Genomic DNA, 23,648 nt, shown 5'->3' with positions numbered 1-23,648 from the left:
TTTATCTTTTTTTTTTTTTTTTTTTTTTTGAGACGGAGTCTGGCTCTGTCTCCCAGGCTGGAGTGCAGTGGCCGGATCTGAGCTCACTGCAAGCTCCGCCTCCCGGGTTTACACCATTCTCCTGCCTCAGCCTCCCGAGTAGCTGGGACTACAGGCGCCCGCCACTTCGCCCGGCTAGTTTTTTGTATTATTAGTAGAGACGGGGTTTCACCGTGTTAGCCAGGATGGTCTTGATCTCCTGACCTCGTGATCCGCCCGTCTCGGCCTCCCAAAGTGCTGGGATTACAGGCTTGAGCCACCGCGCCCGGCCTTTTTTTTTTTTTTTTTAAAGACAGAGTCTCACTGTCACCCAGGCTGGAATGCAGTGGTACAATCTTGGCTCACTGCAACCTCTACCTCCCGGATTCAAGTGATTGTCGTGCCTCAGCCTTCCAAGTACCTGGGATTATAGGTGCGCGCCACCACACCCAGCGAATTTTTGTATTTTTAGTAGAGATGGGGTTTCACCATGTTGGCCAGGCTGGTCTCGAACTCCTGACCTCAGGTGATCCACCTGCCTTGGCCTCCCAAAGTGCTGGGATTACAGGCATAAGCTGCCACACCCAGTCTATTAATTTTTTAATTAAAATTTTAAATTTAAAGGAACAGCTGAACACTTTCCAAATTTGATTAAAAATGTATAAACACACATATTTTAAAAACTCAGTGAGTTCAAGCACAAGAAACATGAAAAGTACACCAAAGCAATCGTAATTAAGGTGCTTAAAATGGGTGACGAAGATTAAAAGCAACCAGAATCAACAGAAACTGAACCGAAAACAGAAAAGCAACCTCAACAACAGAAAAAAAAGAAACTGAAAAAAAAATCAGCCAAATCTTAAGAACCCGTGGGACAATAAAAGGTCTAGGAGAGAAGAAATGCAGGGTTAAAATTTTTTTTAAGGAAATAATAGTTGAAAACTTCCCAAATTTGTCTAAAGTCAAACCTACAGATTTAAGAAACAGACAATCCTATCCAGGATAAACCCAAAGAACTTCATACCAAGGCACATCACACTCTACTTGCTGTACTTGCTGTAAACTTAAGATGAAAAAAATAAAAATCTTGAAAGTAGCTAGAGATGCATTACTTGTAGGGAAACAATTTGAATGACTATAAAATTTTATACCAAAAACCACGGAGGACAGAAAGAAGTGGTACAACAATTCTGAATCACTAACAGAAAACAACTGTCAGTCCAGAATTCTTTATCCAGTGAAAATATCCTTGGCAATAAGGCGAAATAAAGACATTCTCAGAAGAAAGAAAACTAGAAATCATAGCCAACTGAACTGCTCTAAAAGAACTGCTAACCTGAGTATTTCAGACAGAAGAAAATGATAACAGAAGGAAACCTGAAATATCACAAATAGAGGAACAGCAAGATAAATGGTAAAGGTCTGGATAAATATAATATTCTCCTTTTAAGTTATTTAAAACATGCTTGAAAGTAAAAAATAAAACATTGTCTGGTGGGCTTTTTAACATATGAAGATATATAAGACAATCATTACATAAAGAAATTTCAGCTGAGTGTGGTGATTCATGCCTATAATCCCAGCACTTTGGAAGACTGAGGTAGGAGTTTCTCTTGAGGCCAGGAGTACTAGACCAATCTGGGCAACGTAGCGAGATCCTGTCTCCACAAAAAAATAAAAAAATTAGTTGGGCTTTGTGGCATGCACCTGTAGTCCTACCTACTTGGAAGGCTGAGGTGGTAGGATTACTTGAACCCAGCAGTTTGAGGCTGCAGTGAGCCATGAGTGCACACTGCACTCCAGCCTTGGCAACAGTGAGACCCTCTCTCTTGGGGTGGGGCCGGTGGGGAGAGAAAGGAAAAAAAAAATCTCTATGGGGGTATGGGGGTTAGGTTTCTACATTCTTTTTTTTTTTTTTTTTTTTTTGAGGCGGAGTTTCACTCTTGTTGCCCAGGCTGGAGTGCAATGGCACGATCTCAGCTCACCACAACCTCTGCCTCCCAGGTTCAAGCAATTCTCCTGCCTCAGCCTCCCTAGTAGCTGGGATTATAGGCATGTGCCACCAGGCCCAGCAAATTTTGTATTTTTAGTAGAGACGGGGTTTCTCCATGTTGGTCAGGCTGGTCTTGAACTCCCGACCTCAGGTGATCCACCCGCCTCGGCCTCCCAAAGTGCTGGGATTACAGGCGTGAGCCACTGCGCCCGGCCTAGGTTTCTACATTCTTATTGAAATGGTAAAATATTGATTCGAAATAAACTGAAAAGTATGTGTTTAGAAATCCCTAGAGCAATCACTAAAAACAATTACACAAAAAAAGATATATGTGTCCAAATTCACAGTACATAAATTAAAATGTAATAGAAAAAGTTACAAATAACACAAAGAATGCAGAAAATGGGCAATAGAAGCAAAAAAAAAAAAAAAAATGAAAATGAATAATACAAAGGTTGACCTAAATCCAAACATACCAATAATTACATTAGTCTAAACAAATCAATTAAAAGACATATTGTCAGACTGAATTAAAAACATGAACTAACTATATGCTATCTATAATAAACTGACTTCAAATATAATGATATAGGTAGGTTAAAAGTAAAAAGTTGGCAAAAGATACATCACATACCATGAGAGAGAAATGAAAGAAAGCTGGAATGGCTATATTAAAATCAGACAAACTAAATTTCAAAGCAAACAAGGATAACATACATGAATGAAAGGGCCAATTCACCAAGATGACACAATATACCAATGGGTATAAGGTGAACTAACAAAAGAGCTAAATAAATGAAGCAAAACCCGATAGAACTGAAATAGGAAATAAACAAGTCTGCAATTATAGGTGGTGACTTCGACACTCCTCTCTAAGATAGAACCAGTAGACAAAAAAATCAGCAAAGATATAGAACTCATCAACACCATTAACCAACTGAATTGAACAGACAATATGGAACATTCTACTCAAAAATAGTATAATAAACATTCTTCTCAGATGTATAAGGTACATTCACCAAGACAGACTATATTGTGGGTGATAAAATTAGCAAATTAATTAAACAAATTTGAAATTAATAAATTAACTTTAAATTTTAAAATAATGTAAAGTATGTTCTCTGGCTATAATAGAATTAAACTATATATCAATAAGATTAATAACAGAGGGATAACTGAAAAAATTCCAATCACTTGGAAATTACACCGGATATGCTCCTAAATAATACATAAAGAGGAAGTCTCAAAAGAATTTAGAAAATGTTTTGAAAGAATAAAAATTAATAAAATACAACATATCAAAATTTGTGGAATGCAGCTAAAGCAGTGCTTAAATAAAAATATACAGAATTAAGGGCTGTACTCAGTGGCTCATGCCTGTAATCCCAGCACTTTAGGAAGCCGAAGTGGGTGGATCATTTGAGGCCAGGAGTTCGAGACCAGCCTGGCCAACGTGGTGAAACCCGGTCTCCACTAAAAATGCAAAAATTAGCCGAGTGTGGTGGCACAGACCTGTAATCCCAGCTGCTCAGGAGGCTGAGGCAGGAGAATCACTTGAACCCAGGAGGCAGAGGTTGCAGTGAGCTGAGATTATACCACTGCACTCCAGCCTGGGCGACAGGGCGAGACTCCAAGACTCTGTCTTAAAAAAATATAGAGATAGATAAATAAAGAGAGAGAGAGAATATTAAATGCTTATATCCGAAAAGAAACTCTCAAATCAGTAATTTAAACTTCTCCCTTAAAAATTAGATTTCAAACAAATAGATTTCAGGAAGATATCCAAATTTTAAAAATTAAACAAAAACACTTCTAAATAGCTGATGTATCAAAAAATTAAAAAGAAATGAGAAAATATATAGAACTGAATGAAAATCAAAATGCAATAACACCTAAAATACTACTTAGGGGGAAATTTGTAGTATTAAATGGTTATAATAGGAAAGAAAAATGGTATCAAATAAATGATCTAAGCTTCCACTGAAACTAGAAAAGGAGGAACAAAATAAGAAAAAAGGAAATAATAAAGAGCAAAAATTAATAAAACTGGAATAAAATGAAGTAAATCAATGAAAATAAAACTTAAAAAAATTAAACTGATGAACCTCTAGCTAGATCGATCAAGACAAAAAAGACACAAATTTATAAAGAGTAGGAATGAAAGAAGAGATATCTCTACAGAACCTACAAACAGTAAAAGGAGAAAAAGAGCATATTATAAATTCCAGGAAACGAACAAATACAATAGGTACAAAAGCTCACCTGAGAAAAAAGACTTACTTAGTCTTATGTTTCTTAAATAAATAAATGTGTAGTTTAAAACATTCCAATAGTTCCAGGCCCAGATGGTATCTGGGCCTGAATGGCATCACTGGGGAATGCTAACAATGTGTAAGAAATAAACAATTGTAGACAAACTCTTCCAAAATACAAAAGAAAGAACACTTACCGACTCATTTTATGACACTCATTTTATGACACCTCTAACACCTAAATCAGACAAATATAATCCAAGACAATGAAAAAAAAACAATATTCCTCATGAATATAGTACAAAAGGCTTCAAAAGATATAAGCAACCTGAGTCTAAGAATATATAAAAGGATAATATAATAACTAGGATTATATAAAAGGATAATATAATAACTAAATGAGGCTTACCCTGAGAATCCAAGACTAGTTCAACATTTGAAAACCAATCAATGTACTTTACAACACAAACAGACTAATTAAGACAAGCCATATGACATGAGCCACCGCACCTGGCCCAAAAGATACTCTTAAAAAATGAAAACATAAGCCCTAGGTTCTGATAAGACATGTGCAAATTACCTATGTACATCTGTAATAAAGGACTTGTATCCAGAGTAAAGAACTCTCAAAGCTCAGTAACAAAAACAACTCAATAAAAGAAATGTCCAAAGATTTGTGCAGGCACTTTGCCAAGCATGAACTGATGGCAAATCAGCACATAAAAAGATACGCAACAGCATCAGTCACAATGAGATACTACTATTAGAGGGCAAAAAAAAATTTTTTTAAACTAACAATACTAAATGCTGGTGATGATGTAGAGCAAATGGAACCCTCATATATTCCTGTTAAGAATGTAAAATGGCACAGCCATTTTGGAAAAGTTAGACAGTTTCTTAAAAAGTTATACTTACTGTATGTTCCAACAGTGCCACTCAAAAGCATTTACCCAAGTGAAATGAAAACATATATTCACACAAAAACTTGTAAACAAATACTCATAGCAGCTTAATTCATAATCACCAAAAAAAGAAAAACAACCTATATGCCTTCAACTAATAAGTGGATAAACTGTTTACATCCATGTAATGGAATGCTACTTGTCAATAAAAAGGTAATACAAACAACACACAAAAGCATGAATAAATCTGAAAGGCACTATGCTAAATGAAAGGAGCCAGACTCAAAGGGCTATATTTTATATGATTCCATTTATATGATATTCTAGAAATGGCAAAACTATAGGAATGGAAAATAGAAAACAAGCTGCCAAAAACTTGGCCTGGGTTGAATACAAAGAGTCATGAAAAAATTCTCAGGGAGTAATGGAAATGTTCAGTAACTTGACTAGGTGGTGTTTACATGACTGTATTCATCTGTCAAAGTTCCCAAAATGATGTACATAAATGGTGTGAAACTTACTGAATGTAAACTATATCTCAATTTTTCAAAAAATATGACCCACGAAGCTCAGGCAATGAAAGCAAAAATAAACAAATGGAATGCACCAAATGAAAAAGTTTATTCTGCACAGCAAAGGAAACAGTCAACAGAGCGAAGAGACAACCTACAGAATAAGAAAAAAATATTGCAAACCACATATCTGATTAGGAGTTATATCCAAAATACATAAGTAACTCAAACAACTCAATAGCAAGAATGAAAATAATCCAATTAAAACATGGTCAAAAGACCTGATTAGAGATCTCTCCAAAGAAGACATAACAAGGTCAACATGTATATGAAAAGGTGCACTGGTGCAGCCATTGCGGAAAACAGTATGGAGATTTGTAAAGAAATTAAAAGTAGAATAACCATATGACCCAACAATCCCTCTTCTGGGTATATACCCAAAGGAAATGAAATCATCACCATAGAAAGATATCTATCTGCACTCACATGTTCATTGCCACATTATTCACAATAGCCAAGATATAAGATATGGGAACAACTAAAGTATGTGTCCACTTATGATAAACAGAGAAATGGTGATGTGTGTGTATGTATATGTGTGTGTGTGTATATATATATGTGTGTATATATATGCATATATGTGTATATATACGTATATGTGTATATATGTGTGTGTGTATATATATGTGTATATATAGAGAGAGAGAATAGAATAGAATTAAACCTTTAAAAAAAGGAGATCCTGCCATTTGCTACAATATGGATGAAACTGGAGGACATTATGCTAAATAAAATAAGCCAAACACAGAAAGAAAAATACTTCATAATGTCACTTATACATAGAATCTTTTTAAAAAAGTATATAGACGTAGATAATAAAACAGTGGTTACCAAGGGTGGGATGAGGGAGAATGAGAGATGTAGGTCAAGAAATACCAAGTTGAGGCCGGGCGCGGTGGCTCAAGCCTGTAATCCCAGCACTTTGGGAGGCCGAGACGGGCGGATCACGAGGTCAGGAGATCGAGACCATCCTGGCTAACACGGTGAAACCCCGTCTCTACTAAAAAATACAAAAAACTAGCCGGGCGAGGTGGCGGCCGCTTGTAGTCCCAGCTACTCGGGAGGCTGAGGCAGGAGAATGGCGTAAACCCGGGAGGCGGAGCTTGCAGTGAGCTGAGATCCGGCCACTGCACTCCAGCCTGGGCGACAGAGCGAGACTCCGTCTCAAAAAAAAAAAAACAAAAACAAAACAAGAAATACCAAGTTGCAGATATGTAGGATAAATAAGTCTAGAGATCTAATGTACAACCTAAGGGCAACAGCTAATAATATTATATTATACTTGGTATTTTTGCTAAGAGAGATTTTAGGTGCTCTTGCCACAAAAAAAGGTAACTATGTGAGATAATATGTTCATTTGCTTGACTATTGTAACCATTACACTATATATATATGTATATCAAAACATCATGTTGTACACCTTAAATATATATAATTTTTAAGAGGAAACAAAAAATATAACTGGATATTTGTAGGGTGGTCAGAATGAAAGGAGGGAGACAGGCTAGGAGTTTACTACAATTAACCAAGGAGAAAACGATGGTGACTTTTACAGGGTGATAGAGATGGAGAAAGTAAGAAGTGGTTAGATTCTAGATATATTTTAAATATATATAACTTTCCCATAAATAAGATATGGAATTTAAAAGACAAACAGATCAAAAATGACACAGAAACATTTTGACCTGTGTAACTGGAAAAACAGAGGTAATATTTACAGAGATGTGGAAGTCTAGGAGGAAAAGTCCTTGGAGAGGGGTGGGAATTCAGAACTTAGATTTTTGACATACGAAATTTAACATGCTTATAAAATATACAAGTGGAACTGTTAACCATACAGTTGAATATTTGTCTGAAATACAGGATAGAGGTCTGGTCTATACATATCAATTTAATACTCATTAGTATAATAATGCTCTTTAAAACCCATGAGACTTGATGCTATTACACGAGGAGTTAATGAGGATTCAAAAGAGGAGAAATTTGAGGACTGGGTCCTAAAGCATCCAAATTTTAGAGGTTAGGGAAACAGTGAAGAACTAGCAAAAAAGACTCCATGAGGCAGAAGGAGAATAAGTGAATAAGTGTTCAGGAAGTAAAAATATGTTTCAGGACAGAGCGATTAATTTGATTTAATGCTGACGTCAGGTAAGATAAGGACTGATTTGACCCCTTTTATATATAGAGATTCCTGGTGATATTATCAGTAGCTGGTTTGGGATGTGGAGGACAGAGGCCTGTTTGGAGCAGGCATAGGGAATAAATAGGAACATAGATACTGAAGACAGTGAAAATAAACTCCTTCTTTATGCCTTAAATTCTATATCGTAATGGCAATACCAACTCTTTTCTATTAGGATCATTCTTTTATATGATTTCCCATCCTTTACTTTCTAATATTTCCACATGTTATGACATATAACTAGCATAGAGTGAATTTTTTTAAGCCCAATTAATTTTAAGATTAAAATTACCTTTTCATTTGAACATTAATCTATTCAACATTTCCTGTCATAGCAATATATTGGGTCAAATTCTATCTTTTTAAAATTTTTGCTTTATTTTTATACTTTTCTGTTCATATATTTAAAAACTAGAGATTACAGCACACAAATAAAAATTAATAGATTTATATATAAATTTTAAAGTAGAGTTGATACACACTCATACCGACCAACTAGACCAATACATAAATTCCAGACACTAGCAAACACATATGCAGACCCTCCAGATGGGATTCCCCCACCCTCAGGAGTAAATTAATATATTAAATTTTTATATTAATAATTCCCCTTGCTTATATTCATGGCTCCTATGTGCTATGCATATATCCATGAATTTTATACTTTATGTAATAGCATTACATTGAATGAACTTCTTTGTTCTAGCTTATTTTATACATCCTATTTTTTTATTTTTTATTTTTGTTATTTTTTCCTATATTTTTAGATTAACACATTTTGTCACATATAATGTTAGTTCTTTCATTTTCCACTGCTGCCTATTTTTCCTACGTATGAATATACCACATCTTATAATACATTCTACTATAACTGTGGATTTTTTAGTTTTCAATTGCTTTTTTCTATTATGAACCATGATACTGCAAACATTCTCTTGGTAAACATCTGCAACAGTACGCCCAGGCTGGTCTCAAACTCCTGGGCTCAACTGATCCTCCTGCCTTGGCCTCCCAAAGTGTTGGGATTATAGGCATGAGTCACAACGGCCTGCAACAGTATCTCTTGAAATGAAACTGCTAGGTTATAATATGGTGTATCACTATGGTTTTAATTGGAAAACCTCAATAAAAATAGCAGCTTTTCATATTTATTGGCCATTTGGTCTTCCCAAATATGAAACTGATGTTCGTGTTTCATTTACTACTTTTTCTGTTAATGTTTGCCATTTTTCACATTAATTTTTAAGGTTTTAGATTTCTATGATATTAATTCTTTGTTAATGTCATGCAATTGCCAAATTTATCTCCTTATTTGCGATTTATATGCTTTCTATGATGTGCAAAGGAACATACATTCTCAATTTTAAAGTATTCAAATTTAACAAGACAAAAAATCCAGCAGTTTAACTGAACATCCCTAGTGGGACACACGAAGAACCTTAAAGAAAGCTTTAAAGTATGAAGTTTTTAAAAGTTTAAAGTTTAAAGAACTCTAAAAGAAGTTACCTTTCAGTATTTATAATATTGTTATTTAATGTTATTGCTATTCTGGAACTATTATATCATAGGATTAGCAAATAAATAATTATGTTACTGTGGTTAGGAAGAAAGATTTTTTATATGTAAGTAAAAAGCAATACAACTACAAAATCAAAGAAGTTAAAATTAAAACCTATAATCTTAAATTTAGACAGAAAATATCAACATGAATACATAATATATTTTTCTCTTTAAAAAATTTCCTAGCTCTTTCTATTCAAAAGGCCTAGAAACAAGGACCAACTCAGCAGCAGGTCTGGTACTGACAAAGCTCAACCTTGTGTGGGGGCTCAACCTTGTGTGGGGTGGGAAACATTAAAGTTAACAGTCCAATTCCATTATTACTGAGCAAGAAAATGAAAGGTGGCTTTAGAGCTAACAGTCAATAAACTGATAACTGGCACATGTATCAATAATAATAATAACTATAATAGAGTGAAACCCATCTCATGTATTTATGAGTTCACAGTGATCATTTAAAAACAAACAAAAACTTCATTAGTCACCAGTGAAGAATGTTAAGGAACCAGCTAGTACTTTGAAACTAGTAAACAAAAGGAAATAATTCAGCACTGACTCAGTTTCCTGTAAGAACTCTATCTCAGAATAAATAAATATTCTGAGGAAAGTTCTCTTTATAAAAGTATTCTACCTATTAAGGTAAGATGTAATGATTAAAAATAGAATCATCACTATTTTGTAACCCCTAGTAAAATAAAAGCTTCACTCACTGATCATCAATAACCGCTAACATTACAAAAAGAGACAATAGAGCATTATGTATCTCCTAATAGTATTCAATACTACATATGACATATGCTTACAGAGATTTGAGTCTTAATCTAATCAAGCCTCTATGCTGAACTAACAGTCATCGATAACTCAGGACTAGAAAACAGGTTAAATGAAACCATGGGGATACAATCAGCAAAATTCAGAATGTGAGAAATTCTACAGGACAGACAACCCAGTTTCTTTAATACCAAATTGCAAGGACCAATAAATTATAAGGCAAAAAACAGTAGAAACCTGTAGACTAAAAAAGACATATCAATCTATTGCAATCTATTTGAAGAAACTGGAAAAAAAAAAGTGATGAATGAGGAAATTTGAACACTAACTAGATATTTCACATTAAGGAATAACTGTTAATTTTAGAAATAATGTCCTGCTAATTTATGTGTTAAAAGATACAGCCCTTATCTTTTTAAAGACACATACAGAAATACTTAGGGATAAAAAAATATGAATCATATGATTGAGAATTTGTTTCAAAATAATCCAGAGGGAGGTACAGGAGTGACTGGAGTCGAGACAAAACAAAATTGGGTATTAGATGATTAAGTATAACAGAAAATGGGAGTTTTATTATAAAATTCACTCTATCTTTGTATATGTGTGACTTTTTATAAATCTTTTTTTTTAACCACCTGCGGGAAAAGACTATAACGAAATCAGTTATACTTGTCTGAAATGTCAGATTCAATTTATGGATCTCCCAATGTATTTATTTACACTGTCACAGACAGCTAAGACCTTAAAACAAAAGAATGACTCTATTGCATTCTTAGGATCAGTGAGTCAGTGAAAAATTTTATTTTGGGAAGAGAAACATTCCCAGCAATCTTAAAATCACATCAGATACATAAAGAACCAACAAATTCTGCCTACTTCTAAGTAAGCCTCTGGCTTTGAGCATAACCTGGTGTGATCATAGAAGTTCACAAAAGGATAAAAGTTGAGTTTTAAAATTCTAGCATTTTACCATTTACCTAATGATTTTCCACAAATAAAGAAAAAAAAGGAGTAATTTTTAAAAACAATTCAGAACTGCTTTAATACTATTCAGACACTTACACAAAAACAGATTTACATACCTTGCCTGGACTGTGAAGGTGCTACAGGAACTTCTTGGTTTGGCTCAAAAGGAAGTTCAGGTGTTAGGTTTTCAAACTGCTCTTTACTAATGAGATTTAGCTTCTTAAAGTTCTCAACTTCTTGCTGAAGTAGAATGGAGGAATCTTATTACTAAACTGGCTAACAGAGTAACCAACAGACAATAATTGATACCAACCTCAAAAAAATGAACTTCTAAAACAGGGATTAATCACAATGGAGTGAAAAAGACGTTCTAATAAAGAATCTAGCATTAAACTTAATAACAACATTCAGAATCTAAGAAGCATATAAAACCCTAAAATATTATGATGATTTTGTAATTAAAAAACATAAGAGCACACAAACTAATCATTAATTATTTGTTGAGCATGTACATACAAGACTACCAGGTATTACAGAAGTTACAAAGTAATCTAATACATGCTCCCTACCATTAAGGAATCTATATGTTAGATGAAAAGGAAGAAATGAACACATAAAAATGAATAATATTAGGCAGTATGTGAAAAGCGATATTGGTATAAGAATTAAGATCATCAGGAAGCCATCACAGAAGAGAAGGGACAAAAGCAGCTCTTGAAGGATGAGAATTTAGAGAAAGGGAGAAACATTCTAAATAGGTAATGTGAGCAAAGATAAGACGCTTGGAAAAAGCAATGTGTTTATTAGAAAGTAATTACGTGAATGAGAATATCTCTGTAGAACCAGTGGCAAAGAGGCCTGATGCGGAAGTCGGAGAAAGCTACTAGAAGACCTTTAATACTGGCTCAAAAAGATTTCACTTTGTTTTATAATAATGGATGCATGTGATAAAGATAAATCTGGATGGCCCTGGATAGCTGCAGCAAAGAGACTCAGTAGGTTTGAGTTGTTAGCTCAAAGGAAGAATAGACCCCTCTCTGACTCTGTTGTTAGCTCAAAGGAAGAATAGACCCCTCTCTGACTCTGGGGTTCTGGAGGCTTCCCCTTTGTAACTATTATTACATAGTCACTTAGGTGTTTCCATCCCTGCCCTACAAATGTGTGGAGCGTTACAGAGGGTGAGGTCATTCTCTACTGGAAGTTCACTTTGCCACGGGTGCATAAAGACCCTCTATGTCTGGCCTAAACTGTAAGAGAAAAAAGGAGTTTGAGGGACTGCTTACACTCTACTATTTCTTCTAAGTTTTTCCCAATAAAACCCTATATCACATCTATGCCACACGGTACTAATGGGTACATGAATCTTTACAGGGCAACATCCAAAGATGGTTTAAGCAAGTAAAAAACATAACAAAGAATTTGTCAGATTGAAGCAAATTTAAAATAGGAAGCAAATTAAATATCATTACAAGTAGTAGCTTGCTCTTAATAACAAAAGAATCTTTTCCTTCTGTCTTCAAAGATGAAGTCACTTGTCAGCTCAAACCATTTATTAAATCCCAATGTTAGCCTTTTAGATTATGATCTTTTTATCACTAAAGTATCTTTAATTATGTCAAAATGTATATTTATCAACATTTCTTCCTCAAAAGTTTTCAATAAGCTCTTCAGGCTAAATCAGAATCATTGCTCACTCCTCTTGTCCCTTATCTTGCTACAGAGCTTGCTATTAGCAACTCCCAATTCTATAAATAATTATTGTATGTTTACTACATGCCAGAGATAAATAACACAATTCTACCCTGATGGAAACACAAGTTGTATATGTTTTAGTTTAGTTTTTATTTTTAACTAATTCATTAATGTATTACACACACACACACACACACACATACATGAGAAGTGTACAAATCATAAGTATACATCTCAATGAATAATCAAAGGTAAACAGACTTAAGTAATCACCATTCAGGTAAAGCAATTACTAGCACCCTAGAAGCTTCCTTTTCATGTCCCTTCTGGTCAGGATCTCCTCTTTCTCCCCCCAGATAGCTCATACACTGACTTCAATACAATAGGTGTTTTGCATGTTTCTGAACTTTATAAAAATAGAATTATACTGTATGGTTTCTTTCACGCAAAATTATGTTTAGGAGACTGATCCATGTACATGCGTGTAATCACAGTTTGTGGCTCTACAGCAGAGGTCAGCAAACTACAGGCCCAAAGGCTAAAGTCTGTTTTTATAAATCGCTGTTTTAGAACATAACCACACCCATTTGTTTACATATTGCCTATGACTACTTCATTGCTACAACTGCAGAGTTAGGTGGATAACGTATGACCACTGACAACGTATGACCCACAAAGTCTAAGGTATTTACTATACAGCTCTGTACAGAAAATGTTTGTCTACCCTTACTCTATTCTACCATATGAATACACTGCAATTTTTTAAGAAATCCATTCTGCTATCGATGAGCATTTGGGTCCTTTCTCAGATTATAGCTATTACAAATGAATTCCTATAAATACGTTTTTACAAAAACTTCTTTTGGTGAACAGGAACACACATATTTGTTTACTTAGGATATTTACTTAGGAGTGGAATTGCTGAATTGAGTAGGTTTTTATTTAGCCTTAGTAGAAAATGCCAGTTTTTCACAGTGGCTGTACCTATTTATTTCCCCATTAGCAGTATATTAAAGTTCCTGTTGATCTACTTCTGCACCAATGCTTGGTATTTTCAGTCTCAAAATTTAGCCATTTGAACAAGAATGAACCCTAATGTAAACTATAAACTTTTAGTGAGAATGACGCATCTAGGTAGGTTCATCAATTGCAACAAATGTACCACTGTGGTAGGGGAGGTTGACAATACGAGAGGCTATGCTTGTGTGGGGGAAGAAGATCTATGGAAGAGCTATCTTCTGCTCAATTTTGCAATGAATATAAAACTGTTCTAAGAAATGTGTGATTCCATCATGTAACAGTCTCAAAACGACAAAATTACAGAGATGAAGAACAGATTAGTGGTTGCCAGGGGTTAGGGATAGTGGAGGTGAGGCAGGTGAGTGAGACCCTAAAGACTCTGAACTTTAGAGAGCACAGGGAGAATTTTGTGGTAATAATACAATTCAGTGTCTTGACTGTGCTGGTAGTTATACGAATCTACAGGTGATAAAATGGCACAAAACTATACACATACATTTGTGATAAGAAATGTCTATTTTCTGGTTTTAATATTATACAACATATTTCCTTTTTTTCCCCACCTAGAGACAGGGTCTTGCTCTGTTGCCCAGACTGGAACACAGTGGTACGACCACAGCTCACTGTAGCCTTGAACTCCTGCGCCCAGGTGATCTTCCTGCCTCAACCTGTAGCTGGCACTACAGGTGCATGCCACCATGACAGGCTAATTTTTTTTTTTTTAATTTTTTTTTAAGAGATGGAGTCTCACTATGTTGCCCACACTGGTCTCAAACTCCTGGCCTCAAGCAATCCACCTGCCTCAGCCTCCAGAACAGCTGGAATTACAGGCATGAGCCACTTTGCCCAGCATTGTGCTATAGTTATATGATGTATATATAGTTATACAAGATGTGATCTTTGAAGGGAAGTGAGGGTATACAGTACCTCTCTGTACAATTTTTGCAACTTCCTGTGAATCTATAAATATCTCAAAATAAAAATTCAGAAAAAGTTTTTAATGTAGTCATCCTGGTAGGTATATGTGTTATCTCACTGTAGCTTTAATTTGCATCTCTCTGATTACTAATGAGGCTGAAAACCTTGAGTATATTTGCTGATTTGGATAGCTTCCTTTGTTGAGGTGAGTATTCAATACTATTGCTCATTTTTCTATAGGGTTGTCTTTCTCTTATTGATTTGTAAGAGTTCTTTATAAAATGTTGTAAATACCTTTTGACACTTTTTAACTTGCCTTTTTATTCTCTTACAGTATCTTGATGAAAAGAAGTCCTTTAATGTAGTACAATTTATCAATCACTTCCTTCACTGTGTTTCCTGTTCAATAAATCTTCCCCAATCAAATATTACTGAGCTATTATTTCTATAAGCTTTATTATTTTGTATTTCACATTTAGAACTATAATCCAATTGGAATTGACTTTTCTAAATTGCATCCACATTTTCTATAATCTTACTGATTTTTTGGTTCTGATTGCTCCATCTCCCACTATGATTATGAATGCACCTATTTGCCTGTAAATTTTATGTATTTTGAAGCTACATTATTAGATGCACACAAATTTAGAACTATTATATCTTCTGAGGCAAATGAAACTTGTCATGATTATAAAACATCCATCTTTATATCTTGAATAGGTTTTGCCTTAAAAACCTACTTTGCCTGATACAGTAAATAGAGTTACACCAGCTTTGTTGTGTTTATTGCCAATATTTATCTAAATATACACACATATTTACCCTTCCCATTGCTTTTCATTTCTTCCTGCATCTCCAAGCTTCTTTCTGGAATCATTTTCCTCTGCCTGAAAAATTCCCTTTAGTATTTTCTTTAAAGCAGATCTGCTGAAAATAAATTTTCATAGTTTTCATGTCTCTGATAATATCTCTATTTTACCTTCATTTTTATACAGGTTTATTTAGAGCTTTATTTTACACCTCATAAATTCACTTATTTAAGCATACAATTCAATTATTTGTTTACCTTTATTCTTGAACACTATTTTCCCTTACAGGTACTGTAACTACATCATCCCTTTGTTCCCTCACCTCCATTATTTCTACTGAGAAGTTAGCTGTAAGTCTTACTATCAATGCTTGTAAAGTAATCTGTCCTTTTTATCCAGCTTTTATTTGTTTTCAGTTGCTTTATATGGATGGTCTCGATGAGGTTTTCTTTGTATTTATCTTCTTTGAAATTTTTAGGACTAGAATCTGTCCTTTGGTGTCTTTCATCAGTTTTGGAAAGTTCTTACCCATAATCTCTTCAAATATTACTTTTGCTTTATTCTCTCTCCTCCCCCTTTGGAGGATTCAAAGATATGTGTTAGACTATGTCTCTTACACCCTTTTCTGTATTTTCCATCTTTTTGTTCAATGCTTCACTCTGGATTTTTCTTTTGATCCATCTTCTAGTTTAATAATTATCTTTTCACTGTCCTGATCTACTATTAAGCCTACCCATTGCACTTATCATATTTTGCAGTTTTAAAATTTCCACTTGATTATTTTTTAAAGTTTCTGGCTCTATACTGAAATTCTCCATCTTATCTTTTATTTTTTAACTTACTAAAAATAAAGTCTGCTTGATAACTCTATTTTCTGGATCACTAGGGGTCTGTTTCTACTTCCTGTTGTTTCTTTTGTTTTTTTTCTATCATATCATATTGTCTTCTGATATTCCTGATTATTTTTTGATGACCAGACATTATTACTAAAAGTTTGAGGCCTAGGATGGAACTGGCAGATGCGTCTGAGGGAAATGAAGACCCAAATGCCAGCCTTATTTCTCTAGGTTTCCTTCTCTTTCCAGACTTTTTTTTTATTTTTTATTTTTAGCTTCAAGCCTTTTATTCCATTTTGGTAGGTTTGTATAAAAATACTCTCTTTAGGAAAATAAATAGCAGCTGCCCTCACTATGGAGGCTTGGATTCCCTAGAGGTGAAGATTTCTCAAAGCTGAGATCCGCAGATCAGCTCATCACAGAAACCATGGGAGCCTCCTCAGCTGTGCAGTTCAGGAGGGGGCGGCAAAATGGCCTGATCGAATCACCTGCTGCTGCTGGCAGTGGGGCTGGAGAGTTAGTGCTCTAGGTGGGTAAAGTGGCACCTTCTGTCAGGGGGTAGGGTTGGGTGGATCACAGGAAGAGGGTAATGGAGAGTGTGGCAGTGATCTGGAAGGGGTTAGGGCTCCAGAGGACCTCTAAGGATCTACAAAGTCTCTGGGCTGCCAGGATTCCTCCGGCACAAATGGGAAATACTTTGTCTCTGATTTAGTGCAAATTGTGCTAGAGAGGCCAGCTCTTGAGAAACAGTGGGCAGCTTTGGTGGCCCCAAGCTGGCTCTACTGTGAAGCACAATATGGTCAGTCTCATTAGAGGGATGGAGAAGAAGCTGCTGGAGTTGGGTGTGGGATACTGTCCAGGTCAGCTGGACCGGTGCGGGAAGGGGAGGAGACGTTGCTTAGGGTGGCACCTGCAGCGAGTAAGGCTCGGGTGCCTCACAACATAGTGAACCAACATAGTGAAACATAGTGAAAACCCCATCTCAACTAAAAATACAAAAATGAGCTGGGTGTGCTGGCCAGCATAGTGAAACCCCGTCTCAACTAAAAATACAAAAATGAGCTGGGTGTGCTGGCGGACACCTGTAACCCCAGTTACTCAAGAGGCTGAGGCAGGAGAATCGGCACTTAACCCAGGAGGTGGAGGTTGCAGTGAGCCAAAGTCGCACCACTACACTCCAGCCTGGGTGACAAAACTCCATCTCAAAAAAAAAAAAAAAAAAAAAAAAAAAAAAAGGCAAACCAAAATTGTAAACTTAAAACTGTAAAATAATACATTCTGTTGTGTATGCTTTATCACAATTAAAAAACAAAAGTAAAAAAAGAAAGAAGAAAACCACTTTGTTGTGCCATAAAATATAAATGTGCTAAACAGATGAGGACATGCTGGTTACAAGCAGGAGCCATCTTGAGAGAGCTCTAACCTGACTAGGTTTGAGATATTCTGAACATCAAAATGAATGAGGACAAGAACAGATAGAAATCCATGTTGGAGTCCATATTAGCACTAAAAAGGGAGAAAATTAAAATATAAAAATAAAAAATGAAGTGGAGAGGAAAGTTCTTCTTTATAGAAGAATACTGACAGACATACAGGGAATAACAAATTTAAAAATCACCATCTTGGCTGGGCACAGTGGCTCACGCCTGTAATCTCAGCACTTTGGGAGGCCGAGGCAGGCGGACCACGAGGTCAGGAGATCAAGACTATCCTGGCTAACATGGTGAAACCTCGTCTCTATTGAAAATACAAAAATTAGCTGGGCGTGGTGGTACGCCCTGTAGTCCCAGCTACTCGGGAGGCTGAAGCAGGAGAATCGCTTGAACCCGGGAGGTGGAGGTTTCAGTGAGCCGAGATTGTGCCACTGCACTCCAGCCTGGGCATAGAGTGAGAGTCCACCTCAAAAAAAAAAAAAAAATCACCATCTTATAATAAGTATAATAGCTGATTCAAGCAAAAATCATTAGTGAAAGCTAAAATATTGAATAAAGACTGTTGGGGAGCACAGTTTTAAAATATCACTCCAAGGATCATTTATTAATTACAAAGAAGAAAAGGTACATTTATAGTGAGCAAATCTGGTAGATATCATCATAACCAAATGACCAAATCACCAATTCTAACCACATCAAATTTTGTAACTGACATCACATGTCTCTGGAGAGCATATACTGAACAGGGCACATTCCCTATATAATGTTCTTGTCAAAAATACTTAACCTGGCTGGGTGTGGTGGCTCACGCCTGTAATCCCAGCACTTTGGGAGGCCAAGGTGGGCAGATCACTTGAGGTCTGGAGTTCAACACCAGCCTGGCCAACATGGTGAAACCCTGTCTCTACTGAAAATACAGAAAATTAGCCGGATGTGGTGGTGCATGCCTGTAATTCCAGCTACTCAGAAGGTTGAGGCAGGAGAATCACTTGAACTCAGGAGGCAGAGGCTGCAGTGAGCCAAGATCGCGCCACTGCACTCCAGCATGGGTGACAGAGCGAGACTCCATCTCAAAAAAAAAAAAAACTTAATCTGAAACTAATCATATAAACATATAGGGCAAATCCAAACTGAAAACAAGTGGCCTGAACTCCTGAAAAACATCAATGTCATTAATAGCCAAAAAGAAAAAAAAAAGCAGGCCAGGCGCAGTGGCTTACACCTGTAATCCCAGCACTTCGGGAGGCTGAGGCAGGTAGATCACAAGGTCAGGAGTTCAAGACCAGCCTGGCCAGTATGGTGAAACCCTGTCTCTACTAAAAATACAAAAATTAGCTGGGAGTGGTGGCGGACACCTGTAGTCCCAGCTACTTGGGAGGCTGAGGCAGGAGAATTGCTTGAACCGGGAGGCGGAGGTTGTACCAAGCCGAGATCAGGCCACTGCACTCTAGCCTGGGAGAGAGAGCGAGACTCCATCTCAAAAAAAAAAAAAAAAAAAAAAAGCAGCACAACTGTTCTAAATTAAAGAACATTAAAATTATATGACTCTCAATGCAGTGTGTGATTCCTGGCTGGAACTGACTTAGAAAAAAATAAAAGAAATTTAAAAGGACAGCTGAGATAATTGGAGAAATGTAAATATAAACTGCATATTCAATAATAGCATTCTATCAATGTTAAACTTCTTGTGTTTTTGATAATTGTGGTTATGTAGGAGAGTATACTTGTTTTTAGGAGATACTTGCTGATGTATTTTAGGATAAGCTGACATAATGTCTACAAGTAACTCTCAAATGATTCAGGAAAAAAATGTACATATATGCACCTATATATATTATACATAGAAAAAAAGGCAATATGGTAAGATGTTTGCCGAATCTAGGTGAACAATATACTGGCATTCTTCATATTATGTATGTAACTTTTCTGGAGGTTTGAAATATTTCAAAATGAAGAGTTGGAGGGAATAAAATATAGATGCATATTACTGATACGGAAAAATATTCATAACATTAAGTGAGAAAATTACATTGTCTTTCAAAGTATACATTTCTCTGCAACTCATATTGGTCTGACTAGAAAGAGGAAGTTTAAGCAACAAGGATTTCCCTTCAGCCAAATTGCTTGAAAGAACGCTTGGTGCTTTGACTTTCTCACTTCCCGTTCATGTCAATGTGAATTACAGTCTGATGGTAGGTCCAAGGTGGTCAGCAGTAAGGGATTTTTATTTTTTTTATTTTATATTTATTTATTTATTTTTTTTCCGAGACAGAGTCTTGCTGTCTTGCCCAGGCTGGAGTGCAGTGGTGTGATCTTGGCTCACTGCAACTTCCACCTTCCGGGTTCAAGCAATTTTCCCTGCCTTAAAATAAGAAGTCAGTGGGGGAAAAAAAATGAAAGCTGGTTGAGTGCAGTGGCTCACATCTATAATTCCAGCTATTCAGGAGGCTGATGTGGAAGGATTACTTGAGGCCAGGAATTCAAGACTAGCATGACATTGTCTCCACAAAAAAAGTAAAAAATTAGTCAGGTGTGGTAAAACACATGCCTGTAGTTCCAACTACTGGGGAGGCTGAGACAGAAGGCTCCCTTGAGCCCAAGAGGTTGAGGCTGCAGTAAGCTATGATCTCACCACTGCATTCCAGCCTGGGCACAACAGGGTGAGACCCTGTTTGGGAAAAAAAAAAAAAATTAAAGCTATAGTTGAAATAGAATGTGTCCCTTTATGGGTCATAATCTCAGGCACCATTTATTTTCTTGGCTTCTTCAGTGAAACTATATATAATAACCACAACTATTTTTTTGTAGTTTTGTTTTGTTTTGAGATGGAGTCTTGCTCTGTCGCCCAGCCTGGAGTGCAGTGGCATGATCTCGGCTCATTGCAACCTCCGCCTCTTGGGTTCAAGTGATTCTCCTGCCTCAGCCTCCTGAATAGCTGGGACTACAGGTGTGCGCCACCATGCCTGGCTAATTTTTGTATTTTTAGTAGAGACAGGGTTTCACCATGTTGGCCAGGATGGTCTTGAACTCCTGACCTCATGATCTGCCTGCCTCGGCCTCCCAAAGTGCTGGGATTACAGGCATGAGCCAATGTGCCTGGCCCACACCTATTTTTTTTTCTTCCAAATTACCACTAGTGGACTTCCTGTCTCAATTGTTCCCTCTCCTTTTCTTTAATAACTTAAAACGTTCAATCACTTTTCCTGCTTTAAGTCTCCCTTCTTTACTAAATACTCCAAAATCTACATTTCTGGCCTTCTTATCATCTCTAGGATTTAGAGAGAGGGTAAAAGACATTTTACATGAATAGACACCATGACATCAACTCAACATTTCCAAATCTGATCTCAAGATCATTCTCTCCTAGGTTTTCCTTGTTAATGTTCCTACTTCTTTCACAAGGTATTATGAACTGTTTCTTTAAAATCTCTTCCAATTTTGGCACTTTTTCATTCTCACATAAGTTGTTAATGAATGTTGAGAAAATAAACGATATTCCTTTTGTTTAGCACTTCATTTCACCCTTGGATTATTATAAGTGGGTTTTTAACTCAACTTCTGTCCTCCTCTATTCTGATCTAGGTTAATGCCTCACATATATAAACCTATTAAACCACTATTTTGATCATTCCACTTTCTTTATAAAAACTACAATTGCTCTTTATTCTAAATTCCTATGTAACTTTCAAGATACTTTGCAATCTGGTCCCTCCTCACCTACCCAAACAATCTTCAGAGTACTGTAGTGCTAACATTTAACTTATAGAAATTCAGTTATACTTGTTTAGCAATAGTAATACATTTTTTAAATATGCTAGCAATGTCACTTGCTATTCTACTCAATGAATGTATGCACTGATGTAATCAAACCCAACTGTTAATGCACAGAAAGAAAAACCTAATGAAAGGATGAATACATTTCGAAAATGTCCTGACCACTGAAAAGTGCCCAAACAAGTATAGTTTTACCATATCCTTTCATGTTCAAAAAATGCTGAAAAGCATAGGGAAATAACAACTAAAAGTAGAAATAATTATTTTAAATATCAGCCTCAGGCCGGGGCAGTGGCTTACGCCTATAATTCCACCACTTTGGGAGGCCATGACAGGTGGATTACTTGAGGTCATGAGTTCGAGACCAGCCAGGCCAACATGGTGAAACCCCATCTCTACTAAAAATTCAAAAATTTGCCAGCCATTGTCGTGACCACCTATAATCCCAGCTACTCAGGAGGCTGTGGCAGGAGAATTGCTTGAACCCAGAGGTTGGAGGTTGCAATGAGCCGAGACCCCGCCACTGTGCTCCAGCCTGGGCGACAGAATGAGACTCCGTCTCAAAAATAAATAAAATAAAATAATAAAATTAAAAGAAATAAGTTTCTAAAGAGAAAGATGACTATGGACAGGAAGACCCACCAAATTAGAATCTTATAACTATGCTCAGGTACTTCAAAATTCAAGCACTTCAATATTTTACTTTATAAATATGATCCTGCTACATTACTACATATATATTTAGAACCTTTTTTTTTTTTTTTTGAGACAGAATTTTGCTCTTGTTGCCCAGGCTGGACTGGAGTTCAATGGTGCAATCTTGGCTCACTTCAGCTTCCACCTCCCAGGTTCAAGAGATTCTCCTGCCTCAGCCTCCCAAGTAGCTCCCATAGGCGCCCACCACCATGCCCAGCTAATTGTTTTATATTTTTAGTAGAGAGGGATTTCACCATGTTGGCCAGGCTGGTCTCAAACTCCTGCCCTTAGGTGATCTACCCGCCTCAGCCTCCCAAAGTGCTGGGATTACAGGCATGTGCAACTGCCCAGCCTTAGATGCATATTAAAGTGTAAGGCTATGCATAAAGTGATATGTATTTTATTGGTGATTTAAGAGAATTAGGAATATTTTGATCATTCTCAATTTTCAACTTAAAAGGGCTCTAAAACCTATTCCCAAATAATATTGAACTCTGTTAGATAATTCATCTACTTAGTTCTCATTAGACAATTAATGTCAAGAAACCTTTTGTTACTCAGGAGCCAATTTCGAAAAAAAGTTGTAAACTCTGTATTTTTTTTCGTAAATTATATCAACAGGCTATTGATAAATACATTTGTGCTTATATATTACTGCATTCTATCAATGAAGGAGTGACTAGAAACTTTATAGATTATATTATAATTACTGGCCATAACTCTTTTTTCTTTTTTTACTACTGGCCATAATTCTATATTTGATGAAGACACTTCAGAAACTCATTTGTTTTCCATTTATTGACTTTATAAGTTTTTGTTTGTTTGTTTGTTTTTGAGACGGAGTCTCGCTCTGTTGCCCAGGCTGGAGTACGGTGGCGCGATCTCGGCTCACTGCAAGCTCCGCCTCCCGGGTTTACGCCATTCTCCTGCCTCAGCCTCCCAAGTAACTAGGACTACAGGAGCCCGCCACATCACCCGGCTAGTTTTTTTGTATTTTTTTAGTAGAGACGGGGTTTCACGGTGTTAGCCAGGATGGTCTCAATCTCCTGACCTCGTGATCCGCCCATCTTGGCCTCCCAAAGTGCTGGGATTACAGGTTTGAGCCACTGCGCCCGGCCATAACTTTATAAGTTTTTAATTTTGAATTCTGGGTCACAAAAAGTACCCTTCAATCCACTTTATTTGAAACACAAGATTTTCTTCAGCCACTGTTCTGGCAATAACCATATACAGATTTCAACATTTAAGAAG

General features: G+C 36.3%; 1 protein-coding gene across 8 annotated transcripts in view; it reads right to left on the bottom strand.

Annotated features, from left to right (window-relative positions):
• Window positions 1–23,648, bottom strand: part of LARP1B (La ribonucleoprotein 1B) — a 154,559-nt gene that overhangs the window by 44,970 nt on the left and 85,941 nt on the right. For all 8 annotated transcript variants that reach the window (XM_010378504.2, XM_030918018.1, XM_010378502.2 and 5 more), the window contains one exon: window positions 11,336–11,459. In XM_010378504.2, coding sequence (XP_010376806.1) covers window positions 11,336–11,459 — 124 coding nt within the window. The remainder of the gene's footprint in view (window positions 1–11,335; window positions 11,460–23,648) is intronic.

This window comes from Rhinopithecus roxellana, chromosome 2, assembly GCF_007565055.1.
Source record: "Rhinopithecus roxellana isolate Shanxi Qingling chromosome 2, ASM756505v1, whole genome shotgun sequence".
Classification (NCBI taxonomy): Eukaryota; Metazoa; Chordata; class Mammalia; order Primates; family Cercopithecidae; genus Rhinopithecus; species Rhinopithecus roxellana.
The sequence above is the reverse complement of the archived record's forward strand: the minus strand, read 5'-3'. Positions and strand labels throughout refer to the sequence as shown.